Source organism: Argopecten irradians, chromosome 15, assembly GCF_041381155.1.
Source record: "Argopecten irradians isolate NY chromosome 15, Ai_NY, whole genome shotgun sequence".
NCBI classification, from domain to species: domain Eukaryota; kingdom Metazoa; phylum Mollusca; class Bivalvia; order Pectinida; family Pectinidae; genus Argopecten; species Argopecten irradians.
The window spans coordinates 1,872,259-1,899,437 of NC_091148.1; the positions used below are offsets into that span (position 1 = coordinate 1,872,259).

A 27,179-nucleotide genomic window follows, 5' to 3' on the forward strand; every position below is an offset into this window, starting at 1 on the left:
TGATTCAGACTCCAGATTTGTACAGGGTGTAATTCAGACTCCAGATTTGTACAGAGTGTGATTCAGACTCCAGATTTGTACAAGGTGTAATTCAGACTCCAGATTTGTACAGGGTGTAATTCAGACTCCAGATTTGTACAGAGTGTGATTCAGACTCCAGATTTGTACACGGTGTAATTCAGACTCCAGATTTGTACAGAGTGTGATTCAGACTCCAGATTTGTACAAGGTGTAATTCAGACTCCAGATTTGTACAGAGTGTGATTCAGACTCCAGATTTGTACAGGGTGTAATTCAGACTCCAGATTTGTACAGAGTGTGATTCAGACTCCAGATATGACAAGGTTGTAATTCACCGAATGCCAGATTTGTAACAGATTTGAAATTCAGACTCCAGATTTGTACAGGGTGTAATTCAGACTCCCAGATTTGTACACGGTGTAGATTTCAGTCACAGATTTGTACCAGACGTGTAATCATACTCCAGGATTTGTACACAGATTCAGACTCCCAGATTTTGTACAGAGTGTGATTCAGACTCTAGAGATTCAGTACACGGTGTGATTCAGACCCTCTAGAGACCTATCGGACGGTGTGATTCACTCGACTCGGACATGCTCTGTTAGATCCAGCCGTCATCACCGACTCTGACGTGAAGGACGTACGGGACACTGCCATTGTAAGTGATAAATAGAATCTTACATGGGTCTAGCAAGTAAACAGGTATATCTCTAACTTTGTGTACCAATTTGGCTGAGCAGTATGAGGCTTGCCGAACAGATTCCCTGTCTGTCTGACAGACTCATCTTTAATTATTTTTCCCATAAACAGAACAAAAATAATGACTTTCCGTTGTAAAGGAGCATTCACTACATGTATTTTATTGATAACAGCCTACAAACAATTAGTCCGCGGTTACCACAATTAGTCCGGGGTTACCACAATTAGTCCAGGGTTACCACAATTAGTCCGGAGTTACCACAATTAGTCCAGGGTTACCACAATTAGTCTGGGGTTACCACAATTAGTCCAAGGTTACCACAATTAGTCCGGGGTTACCACAATTAGTCCGGGGTTACCACAATTAGTCCTGGGTTACCACAATTACTCCGGGGTTACCACAATTACTCCGGGGTTACCAAGCCTATGTTTGTCCTTTATTGTCATCTGACCTGAAGGGTCATGGTCTGACCTATAGTCACCGTCTTACCTATAGTCACCGTGCTTCCTCTATCTTCGTTTGCCGTTGGATATTCCTTGTAAAATTTATGGGTTTGACATCGGAAATTAGATATTCCCTGTAAACTTTATAGATTTATCCTTAGAAGTTATATTACTCTGAAATTTTATAGATTTGACGTTAGAAGTTTGATATTCCTTGTAAACTTCATATATTTGACATCATTGACATCAGAAGTTTGATATTCCTTGTAAACTTTATAGATTTGACATTAGCAGTTAGATATTTATTGTCCACTTTATATATTTGACAGTAGAAGTTAGATATTCCTTGTAAACTTTATAGATTTAACAGTAGAAGTTAGATATCCCTTGTAAACTTTATAGATTTGACATCAGAAGTTTGATATTCCTTGTAAACTTTATAGATTTGACATTAGAAGTTAGATATTCCTTGTAAACTTTATAGATTTGACAGTAGAAGTTAGATATTCCTTGTAAACTTTATAGATTTGACAGTAGAAGTTAGATATCCCTTGTAAACTCTATAGATTTGACATCAGAAGTTTGATATTCCTTGTAAACTTTATAGATTTGACAGTAGAAGTTAGATATTCCTTGTAAACTTTATAGATTTAACAGTAGAAGTTAGATATCCCTTGTAAACTTTATAGATTTGACATCAGAAGTTAGATATTCCTTGTAAACTTTATAGATTTGACATCAGAAGTTAGATATACATTGTACACTTTATATATTTGACAGTAGAAGTTAGATATTCCTTGTAAACTTTATAGATTTGACAGTAGAAGTTAGATATTCCTTGTAAACTTTATAGATTTGACAGTAGAAGTTAGATATTCCTTGTAAACTTTATAGATTTGACAGTAGAAGTTTGATATTCCTTGTAAACTTTATAGATTTGACATTAGAAGTTTGATATTCCTTGTAAACTTTATAGATTTGACAGTAGAAGTTTGATATTCCTTGTAAACTTTATAGATTTGACATTAGAAGTTAGATATTCCTTGTAAACTTTATAGATTTGACAGTAGAAGTTAGATATTCCTTGTAAACTTTATAGATTTGACATTAGAAGTTTAGATATTCAATGTTAAACTTTATAGATTTTGACATTAGAATTATGATAACAATCAAATATTCTTTGTAAACTTTATTCCTAGTAAACTTTATAGATTTGACAGCAGAAGTTTTATATATTCCTTGTAAACTTTATTTATTGATTTGACATGTGACAGAAGTTATGTATATTCCTTGTAAACTTATTTATAGATTTGACATGTGACAGAAGTTTTATATTCCTTGTAAACTTTATTTATAGATTTGACATGTGACAGAAGTTTTATATATTCCTTGTAAACTTTATTTATAGAATTGACATGTGACAGATAGTGGACAGAAGTTTTATATTCCTTGTAAACTTTTATTTATAGATTTGGGACATTGTGACAGAAGTTTTATACATTCCTTGTAAACTTTTATTTATAAATTTGGCATGTGACAGAAGTTTTATATATTCCATGTAAACTTTATTTATAAAATTGACATGTGGCAGAAGTTTTATATTCCTTGTAAAATTTATTTATAGATTTGACATGTGACAGAAGTTATATATATTCCTTGTAAACTTTATTTATAGATTTGACATGTGACAGAAGTTATATATTCCTTGTAAACTTTATTTATAGATTTGACATGTGACAGAAGTTTTATATATTCCTTGTAAACTTTATTTATAGAATTGACATGTGACAGAAGTTTTATATTCCTTGTAAACTTTATTTATAGATTTGACATGTGACAGAAGTTTTATATTCCTTGTAAACTTTATTTATAGATTTGACATGTGACAGAAGTTATAAATATTCCTTGTAAACTTTATTTATAGATTTGACACATGACAGAAGTTGTATATATTCCTCAGTAACTTATTTTCTAACAGGAAACGTACACCCTAGCAGCTTAAGCTTAATTTAGTCATATGATAATTTGTCAACACACTAAGTACTGTCAAGCCTACCTTGTCACCCCTTTAAATGAAAGTGGACAGACCCATAATGTAGGAAAAGAAAAGTCCATTTGAAATATAGGGTTATTCAATGATTAATTACTTTATACTTTTTATCGTTTATTAACCACATTATGATCACTTGATAAACAATTTTACATTTTTGAGCTTACAGATAAGATTTAACAATGACTTCTCTGTATCATCACATAGGAATCTTTATTTCAAATTTTTTTATCTAAACTTAATAAGATATCGTAAGTAAAAGGAAGATGGAAAACATTCTGCATTGTTCTCTTCGTGAAGTTTGTAGCTCTGACTTTAGAACCTTTGGAGACAGTTCATCTGAGTTTGAGGAGATTGAATTTCAGGACGACAGAAAACCAGCAGTGGTTTGTATATGTGTATTTGTTGTTGTTTACAGATGGTTTGTATATATGTTTGTTGTTGCTTACGGAATGGTTTGTATATGTGTATTTGTACTTGTTGTTGTTTACGGATGTAGGATGGTTTGTATATATGTTGTTGTATTTACAGATGGTATTGTATATATGTGTTGTGTTGTTGTTTACAGAAGGTTTGTATATGTGTGTTTGTTGTTGTTTACGGGGACGGTTTGTATATTGTGTATTTGTTGTTGTTTACGGATGGTTTGTATAGTTATGTATGTTGTTTTGTTGTGTACGGATGGTTTGTATAAGTGTATTTGTTGTTGTTTACAGATGGTTTGTATAATGTGTATTTTGTTTTTGTTAATGGACAGGTTTGAATATGTGTGTTTGTTTGTTTACATATGGTGTATTTCTGTTTGTTGTTGTTTACAGATGGTTTTGTATACATATGTGATTTGTTGTTGTTTACTGGATGGTTTTATGTGTGTTGTTATTTGTTGTTTACGGAATGGTTTGTATATGTGTATTTGTTGTTGCTGTACAGATGGTTTGTATATGTGTATTTGTTGTTGTTTACGGATGGTTTGTATATGTGTATTTGTTGTTGTTTACGGATGGTTTGTATATGTGTATTTGTTGTTGTTTACGGATGGTTTGTATATGTGTATTTGTTGTTGTTTACGGATGGTTTGTATATGTGTATTTGTTGTTGTTTACAAATGGTTTGTATATGTGTTTGTTGTTGTTTACGGATGGTTTGTATATGTGTGTTTGTTGTTGTTTACGGATGGTTTGTATATGTGTATTTGTTGTTGTTTACAGATGGATTGTTTGAGTATGTGTTTGTTGTATTACGGATGTGTTTATATGTGTTGTTGTAGTTTAACGGATGGATTGTAATGTTAATTTTGTTGTTGTTTACGGATGGGTTTGTATATGTCAGATTGTTGTTTGTTTACGATGGTTTGTGTATGTGTATATTGTTTGTTGTTTTACGGATGTTTGTATATGTGTATGTTTGTTGTTGTTTACGGATGGTTTGTATATGTGTAGTTTGTTGTTGTTTACGGATGGTTGTGTATGTGTATTTGTTGTTGTTTACGGATGGTTTGTATATGTGTGTTTGTTGTTGTTTACGGATGGTTTGTATATGTGTTTTTGTTTGTTGTTTACGGATGGTTTGTATATGTGTATTTGTTGTTGTTTTCGGATACGTTTGGATATGTTTGTTTGTTTAATTATGTTATTTTTTATTTGTTTATATTTGTGTATGTTGTTGTTTACGGATGGTTTGTATATGTGTTTGTATATGTGTATTTGTTGTTGTTTACGGATGGTTTGTATATGTGTGTTTTGTTGTTGTTTTTACGGATGGTTTGTATAATGTGTATTTGTTTGTTTACGGATGGTTTGTATATGAAAAATGTAGGGGCTATTTGTTGTTGTTTACAGATGGTTTGTATATGTGTGTTTGTTGTTGTTTACGGATGATCATCATTTTTGTAATAGTGTAGCCCATGTGTTTGTTGTTGTTTACCGTCCACCATGGTTTGTATATGTTGTATTTGTTGTTGTTTTAACGGATTGGTTGTGTATGGTTGTATTTGTTGTTGTTTACGGATGGATTTATCATTGATAGCGTATATGTTGTTGGCTTGTGATAATTGTTACGATCAGTCATTGATGGTATATGTTGTATTGGTGTAATATTACGATCAGTCATTGATGGTATATGTTGTGTTTGTAATATTACGGATCCATTTGGTTTGTATTTGTAATATAGTAATCAGTCATTGTTTTATGGTTGGTTTTGTAATGGTTGCGATCAATGTGTCTTTTATGGTTGTTTATCGATATATGGTTGTGGTTATTGTATATATCACGTCAGATTTCAGTCATTGATGGTATTTGTTTGGTTGTAATTCTTTAATATTCACGATGTAGTGGTCATTGATTGTACAGATGGTTGTACATGGATGGTATATGAATGTATGTCATTAATATAGCGATAGGGTATTGACCTGGGTATGGTTTGTTTTTGTAATATTACGATCAGTCATTGATGGTATGGGTTGTATTTTGTAATTATAAACGTACTCAGTCATTGATGGTTTATGGTTGTATTTGTAAATATTACGATCAGTCTTTGATGGTTATTATGGTTGTGTTTGTAATATTAGCCCGATCAAGTCTCATTGATGGGTATATGGTTGTATTTCGATAATATTAGCGATCAGTCTTTGATGGTATATGGTTGTATATTGGTTTTAATTACGATCAGTCATTGATGGTAATATGGTTGTATTTGTAATTATTACGATCAGTCATTGATGGTAGATGGTTGTATTTGTAATATTACGATCAGTCATTGATGGTATATGGTTGTTGTATTTGTAAATATACGATCAGTCATTGATGGTATATGGTTGTATTTGTAAATATTAGCGATCAGTCATTGATGCTATATGGTTGTGTAATATGGACATGGTATATATGGTATTTGTAATATTACGTTCAGTCATTGATGGTATATGGTTGTGTTGTAATATTAATATGGTTACGATCAGTCATTGATGGTATAGGGTTGTATTTGGAATATTACGATCAGTCATTGATGGTATATGGTTGTGTTTTGTAATATTACGATCAGTCATTGATGGTATATGGTTGTTGTTAATTTGTATGGTTATATTACGATCAGTCATTGATGGTATTGGTTGTGTTTGTAATTTAGCGATCTAGTCATTGATGGTCAATATGGTTTGTATTTTGTAAATTTCGATCGATCAAGTCATTGATGGTATATGGTTGTGTGTTGTAATATTACGATCAGTCATGATGGTATATGGTTGTGTTTGTAATATTACGGATCAGTCATTGATGGTATATGGTTGTATTTGTAATATTACGATCAGTCATTGATGGTATTATGTTTGTATTTGTAATATTACGATCAGTCATTGATGGTATATGGTTGTGTTTTGTAATATTACGATCAGTCATTGTTGTATATGGTTGGTAATATAACGATCAGTCATTGATGGTATATGATTGTGTTTGTAATATTACGATCAGTCATTGATGGTATATGGTTGTGTTTGTAATATTACGATCAGTCATTGATGGTATATGGTTGTGTTTGTAATATTACGATCAGTCATTTTTGATGGTATATGGGGTTGCGTTTGTAGGTTGTTATTGGTAATATTACGATCAGTCATTGATGGTATATGGTTGTGTTTGTAATATTACGATCAGTCATTGATGGTATATGGTTGTGTTTGTAATATTTTCGATCAGTTTGTATAGTTGTGTTTTGTAATATTACGATCAGTCATTGATGGTATATGTGTTGTGTAATTATTACGTCAGTCATTGAATGGTATTATGGTTGTGTTTGTAATATTACGATCAGTCATTGATGGTTATGGTTGTGTTTGTATCAAGGTTGTATTTTGTATATTACGATCAGTCATTGATGGTATATGGTTGTGTTTGTAATATAACGATCAGTCATTGATGGTATATGGCTGTGTTTGTAATATTACGATCAGTCATTGATGGTATATGGTTGTGTTTGTAATATTACGATCAGTCATTGATGGTATATGGTTGTTGTTTGTAATATTACGATCAGTCATTGATGGTATATGGTTGTATTTGTAATATTACGATCAGTCATTGATGGTATATGGTTGTGTTTTGTAATATTACGATCAGTCATTGATGGTATATGGTTGTGTTTGTAATATTACGATCAGTCATTGATGGTATATGGTTGTGTTTGTAATATTACGATCAGTCATTGATGGTATATGGTTGTGTTTGTAATATTACGATCAGTCATTGATGGTATATGGTTGTGTTTGTAATATTACGATCAGTCATTGATGGTATATGGTTGTGTTTGTAATATTACGATCAGTCATTGATGGTATATGGTTGTGTTTGTAATATAGCGATCAGTCATTGATGGTATATGGTTGTGTTTGTAATATTACGATCAGTCATTGATGGTATATGGTTGTATTTGTAATATTACGATCAGTCATTGATGGTATATGGTTGTGTTTGTAATATTACGATCAGTCATTGATGGTATATGGTTGTGTTTGTAATATTACGATCAGTCATTGATGGTATATGGTTGTATTTGTAATATTACGATCAGTCATTGATGGGTTTTGGTTTGTGGTTTGTAATATTACGATCAGTCATTGATGGTATATGGTTGTGTTTGTAATATTACGATCAGTCATTGATGGTATATGGTTGTGTTTGTAATATTACGATCAGTCATTGATGGTATATGGTTGTGTTTGTAATATTACGATCAGTCATTGATGGTATATGGTTGTGTTTGTAATATTACGATCAGTCATTGATGGTATATGGTTGTATTTGTAATATAACGATCAGTCATTGATGGTATATGGTTGTATTTGTAATATTACGATCAGTCATTGATGGTATATGGTTGTATTTGTAATATTACAATCACAGTCATTGATGGTATATGGTTGTGTTTGTAATATTACGATCAGTCATTGATGGTATATGGTTGTGTTTGTAATATTACGATCAGTCATTGATGGTATATGGTTGTGTTTGTAATATTAGCGATCAGTCATTTGATGGTATATGGTTGTGTTTGTAATATAACGATCAGTCATTGATGGTATATATGGTTGTGTTTGTAATATTACGATCAGTCATTGATGGTATATATTGATGGTATATGGTTTGTTGTATTTGTAATATTACGATCAGTCATTGATGGTATATGGTTGTGTTTGTAATTATTACGATCAGTCATTGATGGTATATGGTTGTGTTTGTAATATTACGATCAGTCATTGATGGTATATGGTTGTGTTTGTAATATTACGATCAGTCATTGATGGTATATGGTTGTGTTTGTAATATTTACGATCAGTCATTGATGGTATATGGTTGTGTTTGTAATATTACGATCAGTCATTGATGGTATATGGTTGTTGTTTGTAATATTACGATCAGTCATTGATGGTATATGGTTGTGTTTGTAATATTACGATCAGTCATTGATGGTATATGGTTGTGTTTTGTAATATTATTACGATCAGTCATTGATGGTATATGGTTGTATTTGTAATATTACGATCAGTCATTGATGGTATATGGTTGTGTTTGTAATATTACGATCAGTCATTGATGGTATATGGTTGTGTTTGTAATATTACGATCAGTCATTGATGGTATATGGTTGTGTTTGTAATATTACGATCAGTCATTGATGGTATATGGTTTGTGTTTGTAATATTACGATCAGTCATTGATGGTATATGGTTGTGTTTGTAATATTACGATCAGTCATTGATGGTATATGGTTGTATTTGTAATATTACGATCAGTCATTGATGGAATATAGTTGTGTTTGTAATATAGCGATCAGTCATTGATGGTATATGGTTGTGTTTGTAATATTACGATCAGTCATTGATGGTATATGGTTGTGTTTGTAATATATTACGATCAGTCATTGATGGTATATGGTTGTGTTTGTAATATTACGATCAGTCATTGATGGTATATGGTTGTGTTTGTAATATATACGATCAGTCATTGATGGTATATGGTTGTGTTTGTAATATTACGATCAGTCATTGATGGTATATGGTTGTGTTTGTAATATTACGATCAGTCATTGATGGTATATGGTTGTATTTGTAATATTACGATCAGTCATTGATGGTATATGGTTGTGTTTGTAATATTAACGATCAGTCATTGATGGTATATGGTTGTGTTTGTAATATTTACGATCAGTCATTGATGGTATATGGTTGTGTTTGTAATATTACGATCAGTCATTGATGGTATATGGTTGTGTTTGTAATATTACGATCAGTCATTGATGGTATATGGTTGTGTTTGTAATATTACGATCAGTCATTGATGGTATATGGTTGTGTTTGTAATATTACGATCAGTCATTGATGGTATATGGTTGTATTTGTAATATACGATCAGTCATTGATGGTATATGGTTGTGTTTGTAATATTACGATCAGTCATTGATGGTATATGGTTGTGTTTGTAATATTACGATCAGTCATTGATGGTTATATGGTTGTGTTTGTAATATTACGATCAGTCATTGATGGTATATGGTTGTGTTTGTAATATTACGATCAGTCATTGATGGTATATGGTTGTGTTTGTAATATTACGATCAGTCATTGATGGTATATGGTTGTGTTTGTAATATTACGATCAGTCATTGATGGTATATGGTTGTGTTTGTAATATTACGATCAGTCATTGATGGTATATGGTTGTATTTGTAATATTACAATCAGTCGTAATTATCAGTCATTGATGGTATATGGTTGTGTTTGTAATATTACGATCAGTCATTGATGGTATATGGTTGTGTTTGTAATATTACGATCAGTCATTGATGGTATATGGTTGTGTTTGTAATATTACGATCAGTCATTGATGGTATATGGTTGTGTTTGTAATATTACGATCAGTCATTGATGGTATATGGTTGTGTTTGTTAATATTACGATCAGTCATTGATGGTATATGGTTGTGTTTGTAAATATTACGATCAGTCATTGATGGTATATGGTTGTATTTGTAATATTACGATCAGTCATTGATGGTATATGGTTGTGTTTGTAATATTACGATCAGTCATTGATGGTATATGGTTGTGTTTGTAATATTACGATCAGTCATTGATGGTATATGGTTGTATTTGTAATATTACGATCAGTCATTGATGGTATATGGTTGTGTTTGTAATATTACGATCAGTCATTGATGGTATATGGTTGTATTTGTAATATTACGATCAGTCATTGATGGTATATGGTTGTGTTTGTAATATTAGCGATCAGTCATTGATGGTATATGGTTGTGTTTGTAATATATACGATCAGTCATTGATGGTATATGGTTGTATTTGTTAATATTACGATCAGTCATTGATGGTATATGGTTGTATTTGTAATATTACGATCAGTCATTGATGGTATATGGTTGTGTTTGTAATATTACGATCAGTCATTGTTTGGTATATGGTTGTGTTTGTAATATTAGCGATCAGTCATTGATGGTATATGGTTGTGTTTGTAATATTACGATCAGTCATTGATGGTATATGGTTGTATTTGTAATATTACGATCAGTCATTGATGGTATATGGTTGTTTTTGTAATATTACGATCAGTCATTGATGGTATATGGTTGTATTTGTAATATTACGATCAGTCATTGATGGTATATGGTTGTGTTTGTAATATTACGATCAGTCATTGATGGTATATGGTTGTGTTTGTAATATTAGCGATCAGTCATTGATGGTATATGGTTGTGTTTGTAATATTACGATCAGTCATTGATGGTATATGGTTGTGTTTGTAATATTACGATCAGTCATTCATGGTATATGGTTGTGTTTTGATTACGATCAGTCATTGATGGTATATGGTTGTATTTGTAATATTACGATCAGTCATTGATGGTATATGGTTGGTTGTATTTGTAATATTACGATCAGTCATTGATGGTATATGGTTGTGTTTGTAATATTACGATCAGTCATTGATGGTATATGGTTGTATTTGTAATATTACGATCAGTCATTGATGGTATATGGTTGTATTTGTTAATATTTACGATCAGTCATTGATGGTATATGGTTGTATTTGTAATATTACGATCAGTCATTGATGGTATATGGTTGTATTTGTAATATATACGATCAGTCATTGATGGTATATGGTTGTGTTTGTAATATTACGATCAGTCATTGATGGTATATGGTTGTGTTTGTAATATTACGATCAGTCATTGATGGTATATATGTTTGTAATATTTGTATTTGTAATATTTTGATATACGATCAGTCATTGATGGTATATGGTTGTGTTTGTAATATTACGATCAGTCATTGATGGTATATGGTTGTATTTGTAATATTACGATCAGTCATTGATGGTATATGGTTGTGTTTGTAATATTACGATCAGTCATTGATGGTATATGGTTGTGTTTGTAATATAACGATCAGTCATTGATGGTATATGGTTGTGTTTGTAATATTACGATCAGTCATTGATGGTATATGGTTGTGTTTGTAATATTACGATCAGTCATTGATGGTATATGGTTGTGTTTGTAATATTACGATCAGTCATTGATGGTATATGGTTGTATTTGTAATATTACGATCAGTCATTGATGGTATATGGTTGTATTTGTAATATTACGATCAGTCATTGATGGTATATGGTTGTGTTTGTAATATTACGATCAGTCATTGATGGTATATGGTTGTGTTTTGTAATATTACGATCAGTCATTGATGGTATATGGTTGTATTTGTAATATAACGATCAGTCATTGATGGTATATGGTTGTGTTTGTAATATAGCGATCAGTCATTGATGGTATATGGTTGTGTTTGTAATATTACGATCAGTCATTGATGTATATGGTTGTGTTTGTATATAGCGATCAGTCATTGATGGTATATGGTTGTGTTTGTAATATTACGATCAGTCATTTTGGTAATGGTTGTGTTTGTAATAACGATCAGTCATTGATGGTATATGGTTGTGTTTGTAATATTTACGATCAGTCATTGATGGTATATGGTTGTGTTTGTAATATTAGCGATCAGTCATTGATGGTATATGGTTGTGTTTGTAATATTACGATCAGTCATTGATGGTATATGGTTGTGTTTGTAATATTACGATCAGTCATTGATGGTATATGGTTGTGTTTGTAATATAGCGATCAGTCATTGATGGTATATGGTTGTGTTTGTAATATTACGATCAGTCATTGATGGTATATGGTTGTGTTTGTAATATTACGATCAGTCATTGATGGTATATGGTTGTATTTGTAATATTACGATCAGTCATTGATGGTATATGGTTGTGTTTGTAATATTACGATCAGTCATTGATGGTATATGGTTGTGTTTTGTAATATAGCGATCAGTCATTGATTGGTATATGGTTGTGTTTGTAATATTAGCGATCAGTCATGATGGTATATGGTTATGTTTTGTAATATTACGATCAGTCATGTTGGTATATGGTTGTGTTTGTAATATTACGATCAGTCATTGATGGTATATGGTTGTGTTTGTAATATTACGATCAGTCATTGATGGTATATGGTTGTGTTTGTAATATTACGATCAGTCATTGATGGTATATGGTTGTGTTTGTAATATATTACGATCAGTCATTGATGGTATATGGTTGTGTATTTTGGTAATAATATACGATCAGTCATTGATGGTATATGGTTGTGTTTGTAATATTACGATCAGTCATTGATGGTATATGGTTGTGTTTGTAATATTAGCGATCAGTCATTGATGGTATATGGTTGTATTTGTAATATTACGATCAGTCATTGATGGTATATGGTTGTGTTTGTAATATTACGATCAGTCATTGATGGTATATGGTTGTGTTTGTAATATTACGATCAGTCATTGATGGTATATGGTTGTATTTGTATTACGATCAGTCATTGATGGTATATGGTTGTGTTTGTAATATTACGATCAGTCATTGATGGTATATGGTTGTGTTTGTAATATTACGATCAGTCATTGATGGTATATGGTTGTATTTGTAATATAGCGATCAGTCATTGATGGTATATGGTTGTATTTGTAATATTACGATCAGTCATTGATGGTATATGGTTGTGTTTGTAATATTACGATCAGTCATTGATGGTATATGGTTGTGTTTGTAATATTACGATCAGTCATTGATGGTATATGGTTGTGTTTGTAATATTACGATCAGTCATTGATGGTATATGGTTGTGTTTGTAATATAGCGATCAGTCATTGATGGTATATGGTTGTGTTTGTAATATTACGATCAGTCATTGATGGTATATGGTTGTGTTTGTAATATTACGATCAGTCATTGATGGTATATGGTTGTGTTTGTAATATTACGATCAGTCATTGATGGTATATGGTTGTGTTTGTAATATTACGATCAGTCATTGATGGTATATGGTTGTGTTTGTAATATTACGATCAGTCATTGATGGTATATGGTTGTATTTGTAATATTACGATCAGTCATTGATGGTATATGGTTGTGTTTGTAATATTACGATCAGTCATTGATGGTATATGGTTGTGTTTGTAATATTACGATCAGTCATTGATGGTATATGGTTGTGTTTGTAATATTACGATCAGTCATTGATGGTATATGGTTGTGTTTGTAATATTACGATCAGTCATTGATGGTATATGGTTGTGTTTGTAATATTACGATCAGTCATTGATGGTATATGGTTGTGTTTGTAATATAACGATCAGTCATTGATGGTATATGGTTGTGTTTGTAATATTACGATCAGTCATTGATGGTATATGGTTGTGTTTGTAATATTACGATCAGTCATTGATGGTATATGGTTGTGTTTGTAATATAGCGATCAGTCATTGATGGTATATGGTTGTATTTGTAATATTACGATCAGTCATTGATGGTATATGGTTGTGTTTGTAATATTACGATCAGTCATTGATGGTATATGGTTGTATTTGTAATATTACGATCAGTCATTGATGGTATATGGTTGTGTTTGTAATATTACGATCAGTCATTGATGGTATATGGTTGTATTTGTAATATTACGATCAGTCATTGATGGTATATGGTTGTGTTTGTAATATTACGATCAGTCATTGATGGTATATGGTTGTGTTTGTAATATTACGATCAGTCATTGATGGTATATGGTTGTGTTTGTAATATTACGATCAGTCATTGGGTTGGTATATGGTTGGTGTAATATACGATCAGTCATTGATGGTATATGGTTGTGTTTGTATATATTACGATCAGTCATTTGGTATATGGTTGTGTTTGTAATATTACGATCAGTCATTGATGGTATATGGTTGTGTTTGTAATATTACGATCAGTCATTGATGGTATATGGTTGAATTTGTAATATAGCGATCAGTCATTGATGTATATGGTTGTGTTTGTACGATCATTGATGGGTTGTGTTTGTAACTATAGCGATGGTCATTGATGGTATATGATTGTGTTTGTAATATAGCGATCGGTCATTGATGGTGTATTTGTAATATATTACGATCAGTCATTGATGGTATATGGTTTGTATTTGTAATATTACGATCAGTCATTGATGGTATATGGTTGTGTTTGTAATATTACGTCATTGTCATTGATGGTATAATATGGTTGTGTTTGTAATATTACGATCAGTCATTGATGGTATATGGTTGTGTTTGTAATATTACGATCAGTCATTGATGGTATATGGTTGTGTTTGTAATATTACGATCAGTCATTGATGGTATATGGTTGTGTTTGTAATATTACGATCAGTCATTGATGGTATATGGTTGTGTTTGTAATATTACGATCAGTCATTGATGGTATATGGTTGTGTTTGTAATATTACGATCAGTCATTGATGGTATATGGTTGTGTTTGTAATATTACGATCAGTCATGATGGTATATGGTTGTGTTTGTAATATTACGATCAGTCATTGATGGTATATGGTTGTGTTTGTAATATTACGATCAGTCATTGATGGTATATGGTTGTGTATTTGTAATATTACGATCAGTCATTGATGGTATATGGTTGTGTTTGTAATATTTACGATCAGTCATTGATGGTATATGGTTTGTGTTTGTAATATTACGATCAGTCATTGATGGTATATGGTTGTGTTTGTATATATTACGATCAGTCATTGATGGTATATGGTTGTGTTTGTAATATAACGATCAGTCATTGATGGTATATGGTTTGTAATGATTAGAAATAGTGTATTGGGGTATTTTACAAGGTGACGGTGGGTCAATAAAATACAGTTATAAATTTACATATGCCCTGCTTATACTAGCACAACGGGGAGGGGAGTTCTGCTTTCAAATAAGCGTGAACGTCAATTGAAGTATGAATACAAAACGTGCCAAGTGCATGTTTACGGGGACTACATCTAAGTTCACTGCCTCGATAAGATTCTTGCGTTAAAAAAAAATGTGAAAATAATTAAAAAATAAGTTGATCGGATTTAAAATAACAATAAAGAGTTTTTATTAGATCGCAACTTAAATATGTATTTAGACATCCAAACAAAACAAGTGTTCTTCAAGCGATAGTAACGGGTAATAAACTAAATGCAAAATGAAACGTCTGTTCGGGGTCTACAAGCCGGGAGGCTTTCACTCAGGAATGTTTCGGGTAATCCGTCATAGTTGTACGTGTTTACGTCACTCATCTCACCTTAAAAGGAGGGGGTGGGGGGGGGGGGGGGGGGGGGGGGGGGGGAAAAGAAAAAAAAACTAAAATATACCATGAACAACTGATTTGTCGGTTGACTTATTATTTCTGGGAGTCGGTCTAAGGCGGAAAAATAGGACAATCTAGGCTTAACAGGATCATATACACAGGTTTCAAGAAAAAAAAAACTCAATACAGGTAGGCCGCCTATCACAGAAAACAGTATTCGGTCATCTTTAGATTGTGCACCTGATTCGTTGGCCATTACAAAAGATGGATGTGAGTGGAATATAAGTGGCCATACACACACGCAAAACACTTATCTATCCCTCCGTAGAAAGGGGGGGGGTGGAATATAAAATAAAAGTCTTTGACTGAGATAGAAATTATGAAGTTTGGAATTTTGGGGGGTTAGTCGCGTTCTTTAGACATCGATACATACATGAGGGGGGGGGGGGTGGGGGGGGGGGGGGGGGGGGGGGGGGTGGGGGGGGAGGGGGGAAAAAAAAAAAAAAAAAAAAACAAAAAAAAAGAAAAGGGGGGGATGTTTGGGGGGGGGGGGGGGGGGGGTTTTTGGGGTTTTATTATTATTATTTTTGTTTTTTGGAAAAAAATATGGTTTTTTTAAATGAAAGATTGAAAATATGGGATGGACAACACATTCAGGGCAGCTTCAACGGTCATACCATCAATTAGGCATCTATCACAGTCACTTTCCTCGGTTGAAAAAATCAAAATATGTGGCGGGCTGCGGCTTCACTTCGGAACCCCCGTACTGCATCACTACCTCGAGCAAACGATACACATTATCCGCGTGGTAGTCTTCCGTCTTGGTTAATCTCAATTTGTATTTCGAACTGGATCATTATTAACCATACTATTAATCCAAATTGAAGAAAATAATATTAATGTTAGAAAATACTTGAAAAGTGTTCAATGTTGTACATGCTCAAACCACAAGAAATGGGGAACTGCACGGCTATAACATTCAACCAATTCGGCAACTATATCCTTCGGTCACTCCTGGACTACCGTATGCTTTAGCCGCAATTTTTTTCCTTAGCAACCATCCACGTTTATAAATTGTACGTTAAAGGTTGATTTTCATTTATGTTAAAAAAGCTATAGATAGTAACGAGTTGTTTATGATTACGTTAAAAGGTGGTATGAACGCAATGGTAATACATGACATATTCTACACCTGAAGCGCTATACGCGCTACAGATAGAATAAGTCTGAATCCCATTGTCGTTCATACCACCTTTTAACTCAATCAATAACACGTTAAGTCTCTATGGGATCTGTCTCAAATTTCATTTGTATGTTCCCATAGGGAGTTTGTTACGCATATTGCATTTTGTTTTCCCATTGGGAAGTTTGGAAAAAAATTGTCAACAAGATAACCACCAGGCAGCCATCTTGGATTTTTGGTGGTTAAAGTTTGTTATCGCTATTTCTCATATTTCATATCTTGGTTCCCCTTGGGCCGTAATTGTGAATATTGCATTTTCGACATATGTATTATATGTATGTAACGCAAATAATATATCTGTAGTATCTGACTGTGACTTTTGTACGTTGCATAGTAGATAAGGAATATATAACTGGCTTACACATATATAAAGATGAGAAATAGACTTTTGCAACAAAATACTTTGTTCCAATAGCATTAATGGCCACCATTTGTAGCTCTGAAGACGGCACCACCGTCTAGATCTGTCTAGAAGTCTTTTGAGCTACAATATATAATGCAGCTAAAATGACCCCGAATAAAACATTATTCAAACCAATCAATGAAAAAAAAAATGCGCAAATTTCTCATCGACACTTACTCCCGGGAAGCATTATTAGTGAGAAACAGTTGTATTCAACATAATTAATTTTCATTTAGAATGTTCTAATTGGAGTAAACTTGGTCATGTGGTATTGGATATTTAATATTTCATCGAAATTTTCCCTAAGGGAAATAGCCCTTGGAAGCTCCGCTCGTGACCGAAAGTTGATGTCGTCACGATTCGTCTGCAATGTGAATCAACAATTGCAATACTGTTTCTTATGTTTTTACAACAAGATACTACAATTAAAAATCAAACCAACAACAATACTTATTAAATTAGTACAGTGACTGTGGTAGTAAGACATTTTAGTGGGCACACTTTTACTTTGTGAGAGATGGGAAGTATACAGTGATAATATATTTCACTTTTCACACGTTTGTAGGAGTTAGGTTGATAAAGTTTTCATAAATTAAACATTTATCATAAGGGAAAATATCATTTCATAAAGTTCGTGGGAAAATTACCTCGAATATAATAAAATAAAATCTACTACAAAGACAACATGATGTAAGCCTGATTTAAAATGGCATAGTATTAAACATGACTTTGACATATGTTGTTTCCCTTGCAGGCTGGAGCCACAGAGAACGCGAAAAAAGAACATCTGTACAAGATATTGGTGATTGGTGAACTGGGGACAGGAAAGACAAGTATCATCAAACGATACGTCCATCAGTTCTTCTCACAGCACTACAGAGCTACGGTACGCTTTATATATATCCTCGGGTCCAAAATACGAAGTCAATCAGTTTATATCATCTGCAGTAAAACATGGAAATAACGAACTTCTTGGGACCGTCCAAACTAATTTTTAGCTCACCTGGCCCGAAATTTGGCCACAAACATCCTTGGGGGAAGGGGAACAGAACTTGTATAAATTTTGGTTTCTGATCCCTCGGGGGCAGGAGGGGCGGGGCCCAATAGAGAAATTAGAGGTAAATATTCAAATTCCTTCAGAAAAGAAACAATGAACTGTGTCCAGAACATTTAATTGGCATTACAAACCAGGTGAGCGATACAGGCCCTCTGGGCCTCTTGTTTATAAACAAAGTCCAGGTTACACATATTATAAATATCATTAATTGGATAATGAAAATTACTACGTTTTTACATGATTTTGAGTTTATAATGGCTTTATCTGCAATGTCGACTGGTAAACTTAAGGTTCATGTAAAGGCTTTGAACCAGTGATATTTTGCTTGCCTATAACTCATTACTGTGCTGCAATTGAACAAAACTAACTTCATTAATTGTTCGGATGTACCCTGGGCTGACTGTCAGTCTTACTGTGGATATGTAATTTGTGAAGCTGCTTGTAAATTTCAGTAAAATGAGAAAAAATGTATATTTCTGGAGAAGACATAGAAACTCGTGTGAATTGCATTGATGGCACCAATTAAGCATGCTATCGTGTTCAGTAGTGACTATGCCAGGTACTCCAACAGTTTGTTTGGCAAAATCGGACCAGCGAATAGCGCAGGAGCCTATTGTTGTAAATGCAAATGGCTGCCTTAAATGGCGGATCACAAATATAGCATATAAGAAGACATTTTAATTGATACAAGTGCTCTTATATACACGCTATAAGGTACTCTGAATATGACAAGAAGACTATTTACAAAAAAAAATAGTTAAAATGTGGACTTTGAGGCTCATTCCGGAAATTTGCATTTTTCGCCCCCAAACAGATCGGTTAAACTATTTTTTCGTGAAGAGAAGTCTTCTTGTCATGTTCAGAGTACCTTATGGTGTCTATAAGAACAATTGTATCAATTGAGATGGCTTCTTATATGCGATATTTGTGATCCGCCATTTATAGCAGCCATTTGCATTTATTACAATAGGCTCCTTCGCTCTTTGCTGGTCCGATTTTGCCAACAAACTGTTGGAGTACCTGCATATTCACAACTGAACACGATGGACATGATTATTTGCTTCCATCAATGCAATTCACACGAGTTCTATGTCTTCTCCAGAAATATATATTTTTTTCTCTTATTTTACTGAATTTTAACAAGCTGCTTCACAAATCACATTTCAACAGTAAGACTGACAGTTAGCCAGGTATAAACCAACAATTAATGAAATTAGTTCTGTTCAATTGCAGCACAGTAATGAGTTTTAGGCTTGCAAAATATCACTGGTTAAAGCCTTTACATGAACCTTAAAGTAGAAATTCTGTAGTTTTTTTCCGAATTTCATTTGCATGAATTCCCTCAACGCTATTTCAGATAGGAGTCGACTTCGCTTTAAAAGTACTGAATTGGGACGCAGAGACGATTCGTCCGACTTTATGGGACATCGCTGGAACTAAGATTTCACTTAAGTAGAATTCTGTAGTTTTTTTCGATTTCATTGCATGAATTCCCCTCAACGCTATTTCAAATAGGAGTCGACTTTCGCTTTAAAAGTACAGAATTGGGACGCAGAGACCCATCGTCCGACTACAGCTATGGGACATAAGTGCACAATATAAATACATTTTATTGTTTTCTGTAAGTCGTCCGACTACAGTTATGGGACATCGCTGGTAAGTGGACAATATAAATACATTTTATTGTTTTCTGTAAGTCGTCCGACTACAGTTACGGGACATCGCTGGTAAGTTTACAATATAAATACATTTTATTGTTTTCTGTAAGTCGTCCGACTACAGTTATGGGACATCGCTGGTAAGTTTACAATATAAGTACATTATACCATCATCTAGATACCGTGTCTTCTGTAGGCCAGTAGTTTAACTAAATGCAGTAAAGGTGTGTAGAGAAAGATTACGTAGAGAAACAGAGAGAACGGAAATGCCAACGTTAACAATCGTAATAATAAGCAAGAAAATCAATAACATAGGTCTTATTGTAGACGTACAAAAATGTAGCACGAAAAACTACGTACATTAACGCATTCATTTTTAAACTGTAGCACGAAAAACCTACATTAACGCATACATTCATTTTTAAACTGTAGCACGAAAAACCTGCATTAAAAGCATTTATTTTTTTTAAACTGTAGCACGAAAAACCTGCATTATTTTTAAATGTAAGCATTTATTTTTTTAAACTGTAGCACGAAAAACCTACATTAAAGCATTCATTTTTAAACTGTAGCACGAAAAACCTACATTAACGCATTCATTTTAAACTGTAGCACGAAAAACCTACATTAACGCATTTATTTTTAAACTGTAGCACGAAAAACTACAAACCTACATTAAAAGCATTTATTTTTTTTAAACTGTAGCACGAGATTTGTTGAGCAGGTATGGTACATTCCCACATGAATTGATACAGTGACCATCTCCTTTGTGGGCATAAATGGTAATCCCTGTTGTTTTTAGGTCAGGAGCGATTTGGGAACATGACGAGAGTGTATTACCGAGAGGCTGTCGGCTGTATAATAGTGTTCGATGTCACACGAGCGTCCACATTCGATGCTGTCACCAAATGGAAAGGGGATTTAGACAGCAAGGTTCAGTTAGCAGACGGAAGCCCAGTGCCATGTGTCTTACTAGCTAACAAGGTAATACATTTTATATATAAGTTACAATGTACCGTTCAGATGTGTTACAAAGTGTAGATAGGGGTTTTTAGGTCCCTTTTGAATCGGTCGACATTTGCAGATCAAGGTCAAAAAGGCATATAATGATCAACTAGTAGGTGCATCTGTTATAAATGTTAATGGTCACAAGTTTTAATTGGTGCAGTTTATGTATGTTTTTTTGTATATTGAGACAAATGCCATTCATTCTAGTTAAAGTAACTCAATTGCATAAGGTAAGGTGATCAGATTAATTCTGTAAAAATTTGAGTACAGTACTGCAAGGTGATCAGATTAATTCTGTAAAACTTTGAGTACAGTACTGTAAGGTGATCAGATTAATTCTGTAAAACTTTGAGTACAGTACTGTAAGGTGATCAGATTAATTCTGTAAAACTTTGAGAACAGTACTGTAAGGTGATCAAATTAATTCTGTAAAACTGTTGAGTACAGTACTGTAAGGTGATCAAATTAATTCTGTAAAACTTTGAGTACAGTACTGTAAGGTGATCAAATTAATTCTGTAAAACTTTGAGTACAGTACTGTAAGTTGATCAGATTAATTCTGTAAAACTTTGAGTACAGTACTGTAACGTGATCAGATTAATTATGTAACACTGCACCAGAGTAGTGGTTTTGTAGACCTACAACACCAGATTACTATACATGGTCAACACTTACTGTGCGTTCCATTCTCAGAGTATGATGATGTGTGCATGTCATTATGGGTTTGTAGTGTGACCAGGCGAAGGAAGGGTTAGTGAATAACTCAGCTCACATGGACGAGTTCTGTCGGGACAAGGGCTTTGTGGGATGGTTTGAGACGTCGGCTAAAGAAAACATTAACATCGACGAATCAACAAGGTTCTTAGTAAATAAGGTAGGCACGTGTCTAATTAACCTGCATTCTAATTGTAATGTGAACATGTATTTGGGATGAATTTTTTTTAAAGTTTTGTTTTCAAATTCAATTAGGATGATACAAAAGCATCTAAACATGCATCTTCGATATTCTAGGGGTTACTTTCACTGTCGTTATATCCACTCCTGGATTACATGTTACAGCGCAAATATTTAAGCACTTCAGGAGAAAAGACATGAAAAATCATAAGCCTACAAAGTCTTCATTTGACAATTCTGTAGAGAGCTAGCCCCAACTTCAAAGCCTTACAGTGTACTGTTTTATTGGATTATATTAATGTATATCATAGAACCATATTACCTGTTTCGTCTGTTGTCGCACATGTATACAGAGCCAGCAGGTTCACTATGACATAGTCCAGGGGTGGATATAACGACAGTGATAGTAACCTCTGGAATATCGAGGATGTTTAACACGTGAAACATTTTTGTGTTGCAGTAAGCAAAGTTCAAATATTAGGTTTCTGACTTAGCCTTTTTCTTTCATTGCTTTGAAATTTTCAAAAAAAAAATTGTCAGGAACGAACGTCTACTTAATCAAGCTATTTACATGAATCAACGATGATTTGTAGGTCATCAGTTGGATAATAGAGCGGACCAAACAAATTACATTTCAGTCTTATAAAAGTACAGAAAAAATAGCAACTGATGACCAAGTCCGGTCAACTGAAAATTCCTGGTGTTATTCTCCTTTTAGCAGATTCAATGTTAATGTGGACCTATTTCACTTTACAGATTCTACAGAATGATCAAAACTTACGAGGCGAGGACGAAAACGACCGCGATAAAATTGATTTAGGAGAAGAAGATCGGTTCAGGAAATCGAAGAAAAGTGAAGGCGGTTGTTGTTCTTAGCAATACACAACAAAAACAATCATGTTAATTTATATACTAGCAACATATTTGTTATTATATATGTAAGTGTGATGAAATGTGAAGACAAATGTGTATCTCATACTTGAATGATATACGACAGTGTTTATAATTTTTTAAATAATAGACTATAGTGTGAGTGAGATGGCGTGCGGAATAGATTACCGGGTAGGTGATGTGTCTGAAATGTTGTGTTGTAAGGGAGGTAACTGTCATTACATTAGTATGATGATTTTAAATGTCAATACACAGTCTATACCAATGTTATGACAAAGTATTTATCGTTGCGAACTTTATGATTTTAAGACTTAAATGTTGGTTTCGGATACATAAACTATCCTAGATAAACTGGACTTTGTGGACTTAGTTACTATTGTCAATAGATCAAGTGATTATATAGCTACCAGTATGGTCTTATACATAAGATATAGGCTATGTAACCATCTTCAAATCAAATTTCATTGCGGCGGGGAAAATACAACTTCGATATACATTATGTATATTTGGGCTTCCATTCCATTAAGAAGTATTAAAGTAGTTCAAGGTATAATGTGTTCAATGATGCATCGCAAAATAGTTGATGTAGTTGTATTATGTTTTAAATTAATTGATAAAATCTTTTTTTTTAAATCAATGTATTCTATTGTATTATCTGCTTTAGTGTTCTTTAAAGATGCTCCATCGCTGACAAATGGTATTTTTTCACTATCCAAAAAAAAGGAGCAGATGACTTAGTTTTTTTCTTCAGTTACAAAATTTTCTTACTTTATTCCATTTCCACCAAGTTTGAGCTTCTAATTTTACTTAAAGACAAAAATATTGAAAATGATAAATTGCATCTCGAAAAATTCCTTGCCACCATGTCCTATATGGAATGAAGCATCGATTGCGCATGCACCAAAAGGAAATAAATTATTTCATATTATTTTTTGTGTTAATTAGACATACATGTACATATATACGGGATTAAACGCCAATTATTGTTAAATTGATGAATATCTTTTTCGCTCCGTCTGCGGTGGGGCATCTATATTACTCCCCGTTTGTTAATATACAAACTACATTGTATGTTATACATAAGGCCAAAAAATATGTGTCTGTTTAGGATTATATTGGCAAAAAAAAATAGGGTCGGTAGGTCGGGAGCAATATTTTTTTTTAGTGTCTTTCACTCTAAAATAATGGCCGGAACCGAGTCTGAGATAAAAAACCCCGACTTTTAATATTTTCTTTCGTAGAAAAGTGGAAAAATTTAAAATAGGGTCGGGGGTAAAAAATTAGGGTCGGTCGGGTAACCCTAAACAGACTTTTTTTGGCCAAATATTAGTGTCACATGCTTCAGTCTCAGTGTACATAACAAGATAAGAAAATCCGCTCCAGATGTTAATACCATTTGTAAATATAGTAACAATTCAGCTCTACCAATGACCATAGGATGATTTAAAACAGCTATTGATTGATACAGCTGTTCTTAAAACGCCATGTTTGTAAACACGTTTTGATTTTGTCGGCTCGCTTCGATTCGTTTTACATATGGGACCCACTTAAGTTATTTAGTCTGTATGGCGTACAAAAGTGTTTACCGGTATTTTTCAAATTCTTCATAATCACCAAAACCTTAAGACAGGCCGTGACGCTACCCAAAATGGAACACTTTTAAAATACGGAATGTGACAGAATGTTCAGTTTACAATCTAAGATAACAACAAATTACCTGAACAAAAAATAAGGTGCTGAATAATAAAAACTGACAATTTTTATTTGTCATTTTTCTTGTTGCTTGTTACATGTATTCTTAACAAAAATATAATGAAATTGTGAACAAAGCCGGAAACGACGTCGTGCGACAACCCTAAAAACACCGTATATTTTTTAAAAAATGGGATATTTTTGACAGGAATGTGATTTAAAGATGGTCCAGCGCTGAAAAATGGTATTTTTTTCACTATCAAAAACAGGAGCAGACGATTTAGTATTTTTCTTAAGTTACAAAAGTTACTAACTTTACACCATTACCACCTTTGAAATTTTGACCTTCCAATTTTACTTCAAGTTAGAAATATGAAAAATAATTAAATAAACATCCCGAAAAAAATACGTGGCACTATATCCTATATAAAATGAAGTACTGATTGTGCATGCACCAAAGACAAAGTTATTTTATATTATTTTCTATATTAATTAGACATATATACACATGATTAAACACCAATTGTTGCGCAAATGATGAATATCATTTATGATCTGTCGGCGGTGGAATATCTTTAAATAAACTAACAAATGTAACTTTCCTTAAATGAATTGAGTTGTTATGCTGTAAGTATTAATTTTATATTCTTATACATGTTTATAATACCCAGTCTATTGTTCTAAGCTATAGCGGTACTTCGTTTGTCACATTTTAGTTTTAACTTGATTTTGAAAAAGATATATTTGTGCATCGATAAAATAACGTCTAACTTCCGAGGTGTAAATCGCTGAAGCATATATACAATACATGTGTTGGTGTCGTAATTACGACATAGATGAGATCTCCCTCCGCCTGGATGTAGTGTTGGTGAGACAACGTAAGTATGACTTGTTTGTCTGTAAAGTAATAGACTGGTAGCTATATAGCACTGTGACGTTTAGGAGTTGTTATCCATAAGCCTAGTAATAAATTTGTTGTGTATATTTGAACCTCGAAGAGTGATGATTTATCGGTACTACGTACCATGGTCCCGCAAACTCCGAGGTTACCTGATTTGACAGTATTTGTATCCAGTGATTTTGTATATCAGTTTTATTTAGGCTTACTCTATACTCTGTATATAACACCCAGTAATCAGTGTAGGATATGTATGTTATATATATAGGAGTATTCATTTCTTGGTTACAAAACGCGACACACCTCGAACACGAATTCCAGTTTTACGTAAACGTATAATTATTTGTCACGATTGTCAAAATAAGCCTTTCATGTATTCACAAATGTGCTGGAAGTCATGCGAGATATTTGTACGTGGAAATAAAATAGTTTATTCTATTTATGTTACAGTGTACCACATATTAAGGTCGTATATGCATTACGTACTTACATTTATTTTGACAGCTGGTTTAAAAATTTGTTGTCGATTCCTCCGATATGTGTAAAGCTCCTGTTTACTGCTATCACCCACATATGTATACCTGACAGAGTCATCTTCAGTTCCTATCGCCAATATCGTTACATATTGTCAGGGACATTGATAATGGTGCAATAGAGTGGTTTAAACAAAACTCACTTATTTCATTTTATGTGAAAAATGTGATATTACTAATACCATTTTAGAATATTCAGATATCTGATTATCAACTTGTTTTTCTGCGATGTCTGAGTTGTACATGTAGGTGTCAATGTTAGTGTACATTTGCTAGTGTCTTTTTTACATAATAAATTGCAAATAATATATTTTCAAAGAAATTCAAAAATATCAAAATTGCTTGATTGTTTCTGATTTCCATAATAAATGTTTTGTACATATACAGACAGTTGTCTTGTGTTACTCTATCACCAACCTCAGGCTCTAGCACAGGGATCTGGAAGCCATCTTCTTACTGACGGCACTTTGTATAGTTGTATAGTGATATTTTGAAAGCAAAATTATCGCTCTTTCCCGTGGTAGTAACAGTTTCGGGCCAGGTGAGCTAAAAAATGTCAACTCACTGTGAACTCTCTTTCGCTTGCGATATTACCAACTTTTACAATCAAAGTTAAAATGGTGAAGGATTAACACCTGTCTCGATTTTTACAGATGTTTTGTTCCTTTTTTAATCTGCTAACGTATTTTGAAATACAAAATGCGAAATTTAGCTGCTTAATTAAGTTTAAGTATATTGGTTATTAATGTCCAGGTAAATCCGTGACGTAGGCCTAAAATTGGTCTGATTTGCTAAGGAGATTAAAAGATTAACAAAGTCATCATGTACACGTGGTCACAGATCTAGGTCACCTTCTTTATGTCCTGACCGAAATCGGAGTGGTGGCATCAAGTTTGAAAAGTAGAGAAAAGATCCATCTGTAAATTGTCAGGCATAGATCAATCTTCGGTGGGCGCCAAGATCCCTATGGGAT

General features: G+C 33.2%; 1 protein-coding gene across 1 annotated transcript; it reads left to right on the forward strand.

Annotated features, from left to right (window-relative positions):
- The first annotated feature begins 702 nt into the window (after positions 1-702).
- Positions 703-26,596, forward strand: LOC138309606 (ras-related protein Rab-38-like). The gene is made up of 8 exons (XM_069250830.1): positions 703-715; positions 3,461-3,600; positions 18,330-18,461; positions 19,990-20,041; positions 20,259-20,288; positions 21,093-21,274; positions 22,029-22,172; positions 22,949-26,596. Exons 1-8 carry the CDS (start codon positions 703-705, stop codon positions 23,066-23,068), a joined length of 813 nt encoding a protein of 270 aa, XP_069106931.1. The 3' UTR covers positions 23,069-26,596.
- The last annotated feature ends 583 nt before the right edge of the window (positions 26,597-27,179 follow it).